Source organism: Andrographis paniculata, unplaced genomic scaffold (assembly GCF_009805555.1).
Source record: "Andrographis paniculata isolate CXL003 unplaced genomic scaffold, ASM980555v1 Contig25END, whole genome shotgun sequence".
Classification (NCBI taxonomy): domain Eukaryota; kingdom Viridiplantae; phylum Streptophyta; class Magnoliopsida; order Lamiales; family Acanthaceae; genus Andrographis; species Andrographis paniculata.
In genome coordinates, this window is record NW_026137546.1 from 973,463 (window position 1) to 986,919 (window position 13,457).

Below are 13,457 nucleotides of genomic sequence, written 5' to 3' on the forward strand. Positions count from 1 at the left end.
ATCATTTCACTTACATAAAGTGTGATAACTTATCACTTTGTGTGTTTAAATGTACGTAATTTTCATATTATGTATGAAAAACGGTCGCAATAATATAAAAATACTATTTCATGTCAAATTATTGACTTTGGTGTATAAATAAAGTTATATATTCCATTTGTCTCAATACAATAGTTTTATTTATCATTTTTGTCCGTCCTAAAACAACAATTTTATTTTCATAAATAATCATATCACCATAAAATTACTTATACTTTGTCATTTTTATTTCACAATTGTCACTACTTTTTACACTAATACACTTACAAAGACAAAAAAATTTTTTATCCATATATTTATCAACTACTAATATAATATCAATATTTTTTAAATTTTGTGTCCAACTTCTCTCACCTTATATGTATTGGGCTCTCATTAATAATAAAAAAATTAATTGAGCATGATTGAATTGGACCTAAGTCTCCTCACATTTATAGTTAAAATTGGGCCTTGGCCCGAGTATAGTTAAATCTAATTAATTCAATTTTGCATTTTATAACAAACTTTTATCTATAAAATGGATCTCATCTCGTACCATTTGTTTGCATCATACTTTCTCAGTCCCATTTGAATTGAAGTTAAATTTTTTAATTAGTTAATAATAATTAATAATTAGTTATCATATTATGATATTACTTTTTGTATAATTAATAATATTTATAGTTTTAAAATAAATTTAATATATAAAATTTAAAAATTAAAATACATATTTAAATATTTAATAATTATATATCAATTAAAAAATATATACAATATAAATATTAGATATTATACAAGTAAATAAAAAAATATTTTTGTTTATTTATAATTAACATAAATCAATTTTATAAAAGATATATAATTTTAAATATAAATAAAAATAATTATTTTTTTTGAGGAGAGAGGTAAAAATAAAGGAGTTTTAGGTGGTCACGTAGTTAATTAAGTTGATTTATATTTGTTAAATATGATTTTATTTAATAAATTTTACCAAAAATAGAAAAATATAAAAAAAAAAAAATGAAAATAGTATTAATTTTGGTTGGATGGAAGGAGTATTAAAGATCATTTTTTATTTTTTTTCCTTTTCAAATTTGACTATTTCTACAACCTTTAAATAGTTATATAGAAAAAACGAATGCCTTTAATTTTTTTTTTAGAAAAGTAAATATAAGTTTTCATGTTAAAGTTTAGTGTTTGTTTGAAAATTTGAATTTGAAATTTGAAATTTAAATAATTATACAATGTTATATAAATAAATATGATTTAGTATTTTAAATGTGAAAATTATTTTTAATATAATATAAAAATAAAATTTTTAGTGAATAGAAAAACTCACTCAAACAAACACATTTTTATACATTTTACACTATAAAAGAAAAATCTTCTTGAATCAGGAGTCCTTGCCAATTTCTCCCTCAAAAAAATTAGAGAATTTAAAGGCGCCTTCTTTTTTGAAATTAATTTTGAGAAAACTTCACTCTCACACTAGCGACGCCCTTCTTTCTCTCTCCAAAACCCATTTTGTACTTTTTTTTTTTTTTTTTTGAAACACATCCGATCGGGAATTTTGCGTCGTCGAAGAACATGAATTCGTTGGAATCGGTGAAGTTATTGTTGGCGGCTACCGGCGGCGACGCCGTGAAACTGTTCGACATTTCGGGGGAGCCTCAAAACCCTTGCGTTCTCACTCACTCTCCGTCTCCGGGGAGTCGGGTGAATTCGGTCAAGTGGAATCACAACAGTTTAGTGTTAATTTCACCTTCATTTCTGGCTTTATTCATTGGGCTGTTTGCTAGTGTTCTCATTATATTTATATATGTATTTTTGAGATGTGATAATTGTTGTTCATCCATCAGATTTGGTGTTGGCAAGTGCCGGCGACGACGGTGAAATATCGCTGTGGAGGAAAAACGGGCAAAGTTTGTGGACAGTTCCTGCCAAGACAGCTAGGGCCGAAACTAGCGAGGTACATAATTGTAAGGGCATTTCCGGTCTGCATTTTGATATTCTGTTACTTGTTTATTGCATCGATTTAAGTTTTATTAATTGTGAGAATGAACTGGTGTCTATTTCCTCATTTGATGTTTTGTCTGTGAATGGGAGTTAATGTGTTCAATGTGGAAGGAATGGGTATGATTACTCCAATTGGGCTTCAATGCAAAATTTGATCATTCCAAAATTGTTAAAATTGATGAAGAATTGAATACCTTTGGAAGCAAATATAAATGTTAACTCCGGAGACATGGTTTTAGACTTGGCCGTGGAAAAATAGGTTTGAAAATAAATTTGATGATTAAATGTTGTGCTTATGGTTGAAGATGTAAAGAAGCCGACACGAATTCAAGTGAAGTTATTATTGAGTGGAATTTGTGTTTCCAAGTTTTTATGTGATTAGCTAGTTCTCAGGAACCTAGATCGTGTCTCTCGCCCAACTTTATTTCGTGTTTAATGATTTTAGAACATCTGCTTGATTTTCTGTTTGTTGAAACATATAAGCCTTCAGAGTCAATATCGACAATCAGCTTTAGCAACAAGGGGTCTCGATATCTGTGCTCTGGCGGAAGTGGTCAGATTGTGAAGATATGGGATTTACAGAACAAGCGTTGTGTAAAATGGTTGAAAGGTCACACTGATACTATAACAGGTGTAATGTACAATTGCAAAGATGAGCACATAGCTTCTGTTAGTCGTAAGGGAGATATCATACTTCATAATCTTGCTTCTGGGACTAGGGCTGCTGAACTCCGGGATCCAAATGGACAGGTTGCTTATATTGTTTTCAGCTTCAAAGATCTATGATATGATTGTTATGATGTTTATGGTTTTTCTTTGACTATAAATTTACATGGACAGGTTTTAGGGGCACTTGATTATTCTCGGATGAGTAGGCACCTGTTGGTTACAGCTGGGGATGATGGGTCTATTCACCTGTGGGATACAACTGTTCGCAGCCCGAAGGTTGGCATTTATAACATAAATTACCCTGTATACCATGTTCTATGATGTATGATAGAGTTCTATATTGACCTTTATTTGAATTTTGAACTGCTCAAAGTGTGGTAATTTGTTGTTTCTTGTTCGGTAAATATGAAAGTTCATTAAATTTTTTACCTTGCTTGTTGGCACCGGAAAGATATCCAACATTTGTTGAACACACTTAAGATAAATAATGATATTTCCCTAGTCCTCAAAATTTTAACCTGTTCATTCCTATTACGATTGAGTTTTAAGCTTCATGGATTACAATCCGTGTAAAGTAAAAAGCTTTAGTTATAGTAAGAGTAGGGTGCAAAGGATACAAAATAACTTAATTGTAGAAACATAATGCACAATACATTTTGACACTTTCTCTTAGGATACCCAGCTCGATGCATAATTCTGTAATCTTCGTGCGCCGAAGCCCAAGTACTTAGTAAATATGTCATTGAGTGGTCATCCTACCAATGTCAGGGTGTTTTGTCACATGTGGGAGTGGAAAAATAAAATGGTGACACAAGGGCAAACAATCTTATTAGAGCTGCAAAGGCACTTGTGATTTACTTTGGAAGTGATTTCAAACGTGTGAGTATACAGCAAGGTGCAAAATATGGGCTGAAGTCCTGAGGTGGTGTTGATTGTTTTCGATTTAGTAAATTTCTCTCTACATATAGCCGTTGACTTTAATGGCCCAAATTAGGTACGACTGGCATATGCATATACGTAATGACAAACCAGATCCAAGACCCATTGAGTGCATAATTTTGCGCTACTTTATGATTCAAAAGGCTATTGACTATTGCAATATACTGACAGAACCATGCTATATTTCTTAAAAGGATAAATTAGATAATCTACACAATATTGGCTATAAGTTGGAGACCTGAGTTCCTTTGATATTCAAGGCGGTGCAACATGTGGTGGTGTACCACTGCTGGTTTCTCGTATGAGTTATTGTTCATTGGGAGTTGTTTTAGAATCTAAGGAGAGAACATGAGCAAAGGATTAAAATTTCTGGTTTCTAGTATTCTCCTATGAGATTGTGAAATTTTAAAAACCTTTGTTTATATGAGCAATAAAACTTCCTGTTTTTTTTTTTCCTGTTTGGATCTTGTTTACTAATTGCTGACATGGGGTTTATCTCTTTGTTTCTGATTTTATTTTCAACGGAGGTTTAGCATTTCATTTTATTTCCTCTTTTGACACTGGAATATTCTATAAACAAGTCACTCTATTATTAGTTTTAACAGGAAACTAGATACTTGTATTGCTAACAGATGGGCTTTAAGGCAGATAGATCGTTTCCTTTTAAGTAAATCAAGCACATATATCGTTTGGGATAAGGGGACTCACTGTTTGCATCCCCAATCTAAATACACAAGTATAATAGGCTGCCTGTGTTTTTTATGACAACTTGCTTTTGCAATTTACTATAAGAGTGCCCTTATCGATTATGAGAATGAGAGGTAATATGAAGGGTTACAATGGTACTAGATCAGTCATTGTTCATCTTAGTTTTGTTCACTCTTATTTTTTCCAATTTAATAACTTTGATTTTTGCAGTTACCCTTGTGACCTCACGTTGCACCTTTGTTTGTTACCAGGATTAGATCGGAAGAACTGCATTTGATTTCAAATTTCGTTTCAACGATATTAATCTATATGCCTTTGCTGCATATCTTATATAAAATCCATAATCCTTGTGGCTTACTGCAGGTTTCATGGCTGAAGCAGCATTCTGCACCTACGTCTGGAGTGAGTTTTTCACCAACCAATGACAAGGTCTTCACTTGCATCTCTTTTTCTTCGTTCAACATTCATTTTTACTAGCACGTACCTGTTACTAATTTCTTGCTTAATTTGACTTTGTCTAACAGATGATTGCTAGTGTTGGTCTGGACATGAAGCTGTACACTTTTGACACAGGGTCAAAGAAGCCCTCTTCTTGCATACCTTATGAAGCTCCTTTCTCTTCATTGGCTTTTACCGATGATGGATTAACCTTGGCAGCTGGCACAAGCAATGGTCAGGTTGTATTCTATGATGTGCGTGGGAAGCCACAGCCAATCACCGTTCTTCGTGCATATGGGAAATCAGAGGTTATACTCTCTCTTTTGGTGCTTTTTGAATAATATACTATACAGGTGTTGCACAATGATTTCTTGGTGGCCAAATTGCTTGGATTTTGTTGTTAGTGTTAATTCCTGCTTCCAATAGTCGTTAAAATTTAAAAGACTTATGTAATTTGCCATGTTAGTATTTTGTAGTGGGGCAGATTGGTGTTTAATTCCACTGTGATGTAATAAATTATGTTATGTCAATTTCAATTCTTACGTTGTTTATAGGGTTCGATTCAAATCTTGATTTTACTCACAAACGTGATGATCTTTGTCAGGCTGTCACAAATCTATGCTGGCAAAGGTCAAAACCTGTAATGGTCAATGAAAACAGTTGCATGGATGAGAATGTTCTTCTGGCTGGTGATGTGGGGGACTCAATCCTTATGCCTGATCCGCTCCCATCTAGGTCATCATCATCAGGCCTTTCAATGCCAACGGCTGTTTCTGGGTCTCGAAATACTCTTCGTTCGTCTTATTCAGGAGATCTGTTTTCTTCTTCAGTAAGTAGTACTGCTTCCTTATCCAGTACCCTCAATTTCTCTACATCAGAGGAAACACCTCTTAGAAGTAGTTTGTTGACCGGTAGACCTCTAAGATTGCATGCATCATCTCGAACTTTCAAAGATGAAATGGAGGTCTTTTCTCCTCTTGTGGAAGTCCAACCCATGACAGCCTCAATCGATAAATTTTGGGAAAAGGATGATGGTTCGAAGAAGGAACTGGATAGGAAACCTTCATTTCTGCTTAATTCTCGAAGATTTGGCTTTTCTGATAAAGGGGCCAATGATAGCCTTCCAATTTCTGACTGGAAATCCGGCTCAGCTGCGAAACAGGTACTTGTTATTCAAATGCGTTTCTTTCTTGATTTATGCATTACAGTACGAACAATCAACCTTCTGCTCATGATATTAGGGTTGGTTTTAGGGTGTGTTTGTGGGCGTTTGGGTTTTGAGTTGGGATTTGAATATTAAAGATTTTGAATTGGAATAGTTGTATGATGTGATATAAATAGATGTTATGTGATGTTTTGAATGTAAAATTTATTTTTAGTTGGGGGGAAAAATTTGGTAAATAGTAAATATTTGGGAGAATCCCATAAACAAACACACCCTTAGTGTTGTATACTTGCAATATCTTAATGGGAGATAGATCATGGGGATGAGGGATATCTTGGTTACTTTTGCCGATCGACAATTTGCTTCTTATTTCTTTTGGGTATTAAATGAAGGTCAAGTTGCATTTATGCATTTTCGAAATTCTCCTGATGTCTGTTAGTGGCAATGGGTATGGTTGTTTGGTTGTATTTTGATTTGGTGTTAGCATCGGGGAAGTGATTCATAAATGGTACTATGGTCTAACAAACAATCGAGTTGTAAGATACCAAAAACTGTATTTCGGTTCAATTTTTATCCGTTAATCATCGAATTACTTGTTGATGCCCTTGCAGGATGACACGCACTCTACTTTGTCGCCGCTGACATCCAACCTCGCGCCATCTGCACGAACCGACGACCCTTCTTCCATCACTCCGCCGGAATCTTGGGGGGGCGAGAGATTTTCCGATAAATACATGCCGCCACATCAGTCCATCAACATGCCTTCCCGCTTTGCCAAATTCGCATCCAGTACGTCGTCAGGATTAATGTCGTCCGGATTACAAGAAAGCCTCACTGCAAACCAGACCACCACTGGCTTGTCGTCGGGCTCGAGTCTCATCGCAATCAGCAAAGAAACCTCCAGCCAAGATACTTCATTAGCATCTTCGGACGCTGTTTTGACTCCTTTAGGTATAAAAAGCAATCTCGATACCCTCGGTGCAGCTCTTCCTAGAAGATTTTACAGTTACGCAGAGAGAATAGGCACCACGCAAGCCTTGAGCGACATAACATCCCTCGCAATCGGTTCCTCGCCAAAATCGAAGAAAACCGGAGCCGAAACCAGGGAAGAACTTCTTAGTAGCTTGCTGTCTAGGTCTGAGAATCAATCCGTCGCAGGAATCAGCGCTGCTGCCACTAATAATGTAAGAATTGAGCGTAATTGTTTGATCCTTACATTCCATGATTTGTCGAATTTTTCTTATACTCGGGATGCAGGGAAGAGCTGCACAGTTGGAGAAAACTTCGTCGCAGTCTGACCCGCAGCAGGGATCTTCTTTTACTCTTCAGCTCTTTCAGCGATCGCTCGAAGAAACTCTCGGGTCCTTCCAGAAATCCATCCACGAAGATATGCGCAATCTCCACATCGAAATACTTAGGCAATTCCATCTGCAGGAGGTAACAAACAAACAAGCGATCGAGCCCTTTTAATCGACATTTGTTTTAATTTAGTTTCGGGTTCATGTGCAGATGGAGACGTCGAGTGTCATGAAACAGATCTTGGAAAATCAGGCGGAGATTATGAAGGAGCTCCGATCTCTTCGAAAGGAAACTCAGCAGATCCGACAGCTACTGTGAGTATAAGTTGCCGTCGTCGTGGATGTTACTTATTTTTGTTTCAACTGTTTGTACATTTTGATCTGTTTGATGACAGCATTATTATTGTAGTTATTGTCCATGGAATTTTTCCATGGTTGACACAGAAATTTGCACCAAAGAGTTTCACTTTGTGATGTGATGATTCTTTTCTATGAGCTTTTTAATCTTTGATATGGTGCTACTACTTCTACTGTTTTGGTTTTCTTATTTTTTAATATTTTATTTTTTCTCAAATATTTTGATGATCATTGCCTCTATGTCTATGTATAAATCGAGAAATATATTATTGTGATTGTACTTTATTTTAATATATTTTTTATTCGTTTATAATTTATATGATAAGAAATTTACCTCAAACGGACAGTTGAGTCTGGGTGGTGTAGTTGGTTATCACGCTAGTCTCACACACTAGAGGTCCCCGGTTCGAACCCGGGCTCAGACAATATTTTTTTAATATTTTCAGAAATATAGGGGGTATTTTTAAGAAAATGGTTAAATTAGGGGGTAATCTGTAATTTCAATAATTATATATAAATCGTGATTAAGTATGAAGTGTTTGTCTTCCCGACGAAGGTACGCATTTTGTAATTGCGATCCAGTATTTCTTCCAAATTGGAGAACTGACCCAAATGAGAATTTGCGGTAACAGCTCTAGTCTGCTAAATTGATTGAATCCATGGAGGAATCGTACGGCACTCTCCCCGCGAGTAGTTTCGTTGGCTCTGTACCGGTAATTCCGCGCTGTGTATGAATCTACACATGCGAATGATTTTTGTGGTTTTGATTCGTACTTTTTTTCCTTTTCTGTATTTTTTGTGTGCGGATTTAATTGGTGCCTGAGTGGTTTTGGGTTGGGGTTTTTGTTGAATCGCATTGATGTGATGTAGTTGAGGAACGGAGATTTCTGTGCAGTCCAGTATGTGACTTGAAACCGCCGCAAAAATTTGGGGATTTTGAAGCTTTCATTAGAGTAGACTTTACTTTTCCATCACGAGTCTCTTTTGAAGTGAGGAATTCCTTGTTATTACTTTGTTCTTGAATCTCTATTTTTTCATCTTTCGATGAAGAATTTACTGGAGAAAGAATCTATTGAAGATGAACGGAGTCTGATGCCATTAACCTGATGATTTATCCGAGGATTTACATAATTGCTTAAGATAGTCATGAATTTTAGGAACCTAATGACTGTATAACGATAGGAATTGTTGCAATCAATATACACAATGGTTGGATTTGGTGTCTATGATTTTATCACAGTTCAATGTCAGCTTCGAGTAGAACTTAAGAACTAAGAAATGCATTTTCTCCTTCAATTTACTATGATTAATTTTGTCTCCGGAATTAGAACATTCACTTTTAAAGCTTGATCTTCCCCTGCAACTTTGGAATTCTATGCTTCAATATCATGAATTCTCTGTATGGTTTGAAATTATGAACATAGTTAAGAGTTTTAACTAATTATGTGAATTTGTTCGTTGTATGTCGTGAATCTTTTTCTTTTTTTTTTTTGATCGGAAAGATATGTCGTGAATATTTGCTTCTACAGGCTGTTGTTAACGACGAGAAGACAGCAACTAGCCAAGGAGGTACAAGATCGTCTGAAATGTTTCTTTGTTAACAGTCTTCGATTGCTATGTTTTGAACAAATGCATTCTTCAATGTGGCCATGTAATTGCATGTAGCTTCCAGTGCAAATTTGCAAATATTTCCTCCAAATAACGCCGGAAATGGTGGCCCGGGGTACCAACCGATCGGCAACACTGCTGGTATGTAACATTATATGCTTTGTACTTTCAAACTACATTTAAATATGGAGTAATACAATGTTAGGTTCGATGTTAGCATTTCAAAACTCAATCAGGCACAAACCGATTAGATGTCGAACATATGAGCCCATTAACATTTTTTATAGCTGAAATGCTGGCATGAAACCTGTGATAAAAATAATAGAACTATTATAGAATTAGGTGAGGCCATATTCTTACGAAGATCAAGAAACACGAGGCTAATCATCTCGCTTATAAGATTTTCTATTTTCACTTGAATTTCCCTGTTTCTAAACGGCTAAATTAACGATCATTCTTAGAGAAATATGCCAAGGAATCACAGAATAACCATTACTTGTTAATAATATGCTCCAAAATTACCAGGAGAACAGAAAGTTCATGTAATTCTGAAACATTAATGTAAGAAAGATGAGACTTCTTAATGATAAAATAATATATCTGTCACGGGTCATTATTCATGGACAGTTTGTGTATTGTTCCCGTTTCTTTCTTAATTATTGAATTCATAGTTCTCAGCCTATTGGCTGTGAAATTTTTGGGTAGCAGCAGGGATATGGTTGATCGTTGTCAAACAATAGTCGTCTTAAAGAAAAATCACTTTACTGTAGATTGGCGGGAATATGCTTTATGTTGGGCACTCATCTGTAGCTTATCGTAATTCCCATCTAAATGTTTTTCCACTATGTTCATACGTGTTGTTTATTTTGCGAATGAAAGCACTAAATAGTTTCACATTAGAAGGTAATCAACCACTACCCTAAAGTATACCGGTAAATGTTATATCCATTGTCTGCAGATGAAGGAGGACAACCCACAAACAACTGGTCGGGATTGTTCAGCATCTCCTCGTACACACAATATTTTAATGTAGATACAGATATCGTGTTAAACAGATTGATAAGTTCCTTGAATTCTATGAGTGGAGATTTTATCAGCAAGATCGATGCGAACCCAGACCTGTAAGTTGTTTAGCGATGGCATACTTTACTTTAATCCGATCAAGTATATTACTTAGCACTTGTTCGAGGCCTTCGCATGGAAATTTATGTTTTCGATTTGTTCAAGACGTAATTATATTTATGTTTTTATTTATTTTCCCGTCTTTCAGGTACGGCCTCGTATGGATTTCCACGACACTGGTTTTTGTTCTTGCCTCCCTTGGAAACATCGCTACCTACTTGATGAACAAACGAACCGACCACACTACATCATGGACTTTCGATGTCAGCTACGTGAACGTTGCAGCAGCCTCCATTTACGGCTATTCGTTGATAGTTCCGCTGGGATATTACTTCTTGTTTCAGTATTTGGGTTCGGGCGCCAGCCTGATACGATTCTGGTGCTTGTGGGGATATTCCCTCTTCGTTTTCATCCTGGCTTCTGTAAGTATTTAATCTTCCTTGACGACTGTATATTTTCTCGACTTTTTATACATTGTGACTAGAACTGTTAATGAGCCGATCCGAATTTTAAGTGTTTGTGTTCGTTCATTAACGGTCGCAAACAAGGCTCGTGTTCGTCCGTTAAACTTTCGAGCTTGGCTCGTTAAGGATTTTTATTGTTTGAGCTCGTGTTTGTGTTCAACTCGTCTAGGCTTGATTAAGTTCGTTCGAGTTTGTTTGAGCTTGTTTGTCTCATTTTTTTAAAATTTATATATATATATATATATTTTTTAAAAAAATATTTATTTATTTTAAATTGATATTTTTATTTATTTATAAATTATAATTTTATACGTATATATAATATTTATAATAAATATATTATTTTAACGAAAGTTCGCAAATGGTCGCAAACAAACATCGGGTTCGTTCGTTAACCAAACGAGTCTGTCTATGTTGTTCGGCTAGGCTCGTTAATGTTTGCGAACGAGCTTTAATCGAGCCGAGTTTATGAATCGAGCCGAATTTACGGATGGCTCGGTTCGTTTAACAGCTCTAATTGTGAGAGTGTGTTGGATGGTTTTGATTGTCCAGTTTCTGTTGGTCATTCCGTTGGAGTTTCTACGGTGGATTGTCATAGTAATTGCCGGGGCTGCCTCGGCTACATTCGTTGGCGTGAACCTGAGATCGTACGTACAAACCAACGATATCATGATTGTGGCTGTTTCGGCGTTTGTTCTCCAAATGGGGTTGGCGATCTTCGTCAAGATGTGGTTCTTTGCGTAGCTCAATCTTCCGGGTATGCCGCTATCGATCCCTTAGTTACCTCACCTCTCTCTGAGTTTGTTTGTTGTGCAGAGAAATTGAAATTGAAATTGAAATTGTGTCTAGAGATGTTAAGGTGTTGTGATCTTTGTGTGTTGCTCGAAATGTTTGATGATGATGATGTTGTTGTTGTATTGAAGAATTAGTTTAGTTTCTCTTTCATTTTGTTGATGTTCGTGAATGAATGGTATGTGGTCGTCTCTATCTGCTTTAATTCTTCCAATCTTTTGGCTGCGTTCTTTTTAATTTTAGGAAATTTCTGGGTTTTTTTTTTTTTTTTTTTTACGTCATGAATGTTATTTAAATATTTAGTTTTGTTATTTTTTAAATATTTAGTGAGATAAAAAAAATTCCACGGATGTCTCATTTACTTTTTACATATACCGTTTACATGGATGTACTTACATCAAAAATATTTTTATATTTATATAATTTTTTATACAAATATAATTATATTATTATAATAATATTATAAAATACTAATATAAATATTCTTGTTAATTTATGTTGATTTATACTGTATTTTTATATAATAATTAATATTTAAATATCATTACTGTTGTGTGAGAGAATGGTTTATTTTTTATCACATAGGGTGAAAATAAAATAATAAAAAATATTCCCTGTGTTCCAATAAAATTTTCTTATTTTCTTTTTATTTTCGTATACTCTTTTACATTCTATTTTATACTTACTTTTAATTAAATTTTATTATTCATTAATTCTTCTGTCCATTCCCAATAAGATATTTTTTCTAGAACAAATGAAGAATTAAAATTACAAAAAAAAAAAATATGGTCTATTATTTATGTATTACGATATAAACAAAATTATAATCTCATATTTAAAATTAAAAAAATCAATTTATTGTTGTTGCCACAGAATTTCATGAGCAGGCCGATTCCAAAAAATTTCAATATCAATATCAATTAGCATTTCTGAGATTGGTTGGACTGGAATCAATCAGCAGCATCGGAGGCCACAATGACACAAGGAAGCAGACTCAGTGCATCAACCAACAGGTGGGCATGCCACTGGTCTGGTCTACAAATTTCAGGGCTCTCTGACACTGACACTGACACTAGCCTCTGCTAATCTCCAATGCTATTGCTATCAACTCTCCTTATTAATCTTCTTCCCATAGGATACAATTCCTACTATATATATATATTTTAAATTTTACCACTATCTGAATATTCCTGCGATCGACCTCGGGTAATTAGTTTAACTATGTATCTATAAAATATTAATTTTTTAAATTTGTATAAAAAATATAATAAGAAATTTAAAAATATTTTTAAAAGACCAAAATATCCTACTTTATCTAATTTTATAAAAAAGTTCAAATAATTTTATAAAAAAAGAGAGAAGTAGTTACCAAAAATAAAAATATACCTATTATTTAAGGACGGAGGAAGTATAAAATTTTTCATATATATACACCATCTTCGTCATAATTCAAAGTATTTTTTACTATTTTTGTCCGATTCATTTCAAAATATCATTTCTTGTTTTTTTAAAAAATAATCATACGCTAATACCAATATACCCTTCAATTTTTACTTAAATTACTAGCATATCATTACATATAAAATTACTTTATACACAACAAAAAAGTGAAAAGACAAATATAGTACCATATTATATTCTCTTACAATAAGTAGACAATCAACAGTAAGATATTAATGTTTATATTACCAATATTATTTATCATACTAGATATAAAAAAATACAAATAAATAAATATTTATAAAAAATAGTGTCACAAAAAATAAATTAGTGGACAAACTCTGCTAACTATTGTCATCTATCTCACTTAGTCTACAAATTCAAATCATTTAAGAAAGAAAAAACATGCTGAAATTTGAAGAT

The 13,457-nt window shown here is 34.1% G+C and overlaps 2 protein-coding genes and 1 non-coding gene across 3 annotated transcripts; all 3 read left to right on the forward strand.

The window, feature by feature from the left end:
* The first annotated feature begins 1,494 nt into the window (after positions 1-1,494).
* On the forward strand, positions 1,495-7,764 carry LOC127245941 (protein NEDD1). Its single transcript, XM_051267107.1, has 10 exons — positions 1,495-1,762; positions 1,878-1,987; positions 2,518-2,784; positions 2,875-2,979; positions 4,714-4,779; positions 4,875-5,096; positions 5,393-5,950; positions 6,565-7,137; positions 7,211-7,390; positions 7,463-7,764. Exons 1-10 carry the CDS (start codon positions 1,606-1,608, stop codon positions 7,568-7,570), a joined length of 2,346 nt encoding a protein of 781 aa, XP_051123064.1. The 5' UTR covers positions 1,495-1,605; the 3' UTR covers positions 7,571-7,764.
* A 195-nt stretch (positions 7,765-7,959) lies between these two features.
* TRNAV-CAC (transfer RNA valine (anticodon CAC)) lies at positions 7,960-8,033 on the forward strand. The gene has a single exon. It is a non-coding gene; the product is annotated as a tRNA-Val (tRNA).
* A 112-nt stretch (positions 8,034-8,145) lies between these two features.
* LOC127245943 (uncharacterized) lies at positions 8,146-11,791 on the forward strand. Its single transcript, XM_051267110.1, has 6 exons — positions 8,146-8,321; positions 9,138-9,177; positions 9,274-9,357; positions 10,175-10,337; positions 10,487-10,760; positions 11,355-11,791. Exons 1-6 carry the CDS (start codon positions 8,268-8,270, stop codon positions 11,544-11,546), a joined length of 807 nt encoding a protein of 268 aa, XP_051123067.1. The 5' UTR covers positions 8,146-8,267; the 3' UTR covers positions 11,547-11,791.
* Positions 11,792-13,457: the final 1,666 nt, after the last annotated feature.

Coding starts and splice junctions, on each gene's coding strand:
- LOC127245943 (XM_051267110.1), top strand. CDS start 8,268: ATGGAGGAATCGTACGGCACTCTCCCCGCGAGTAGTTTCGTTGGCTCT. Junction 9,178..9,273: donor GACAGCAACTAGCCAAGGAG/GTACAAGATCGT, acceptor AATTGCATGTAG/CTTCCAGTGCAAATTTGCAA. Junction 10,338..10,486: donor ATCGATGCGAACCCAGACCT/GTAAGTTGTTTA, acceptor CCCGTCTTTCAG/GTACGGCCTCGTATGGATTT.
- LOC127245941 (XM_051267107.1), top strand. CDS start 1,606: ATGAATTCGTTGGAATCGGTGAAGTTATTGTTGGCGGCTACCGGCGGC. Junction 4,780..4,874: donor TTTCACCAACCAATGACAAG/GTCTTCACTTGC, acceptor TTTGTCTAACAG/ATGATTGCTAGTGTTGGTCT. Junction 7,391..7,462: donor GGCAATTCCATCTGCAGGAG/GTAACAAACAAA, acceptor GTTCATGTGCAG/ATGGAGACGTCGAGTGTCAT.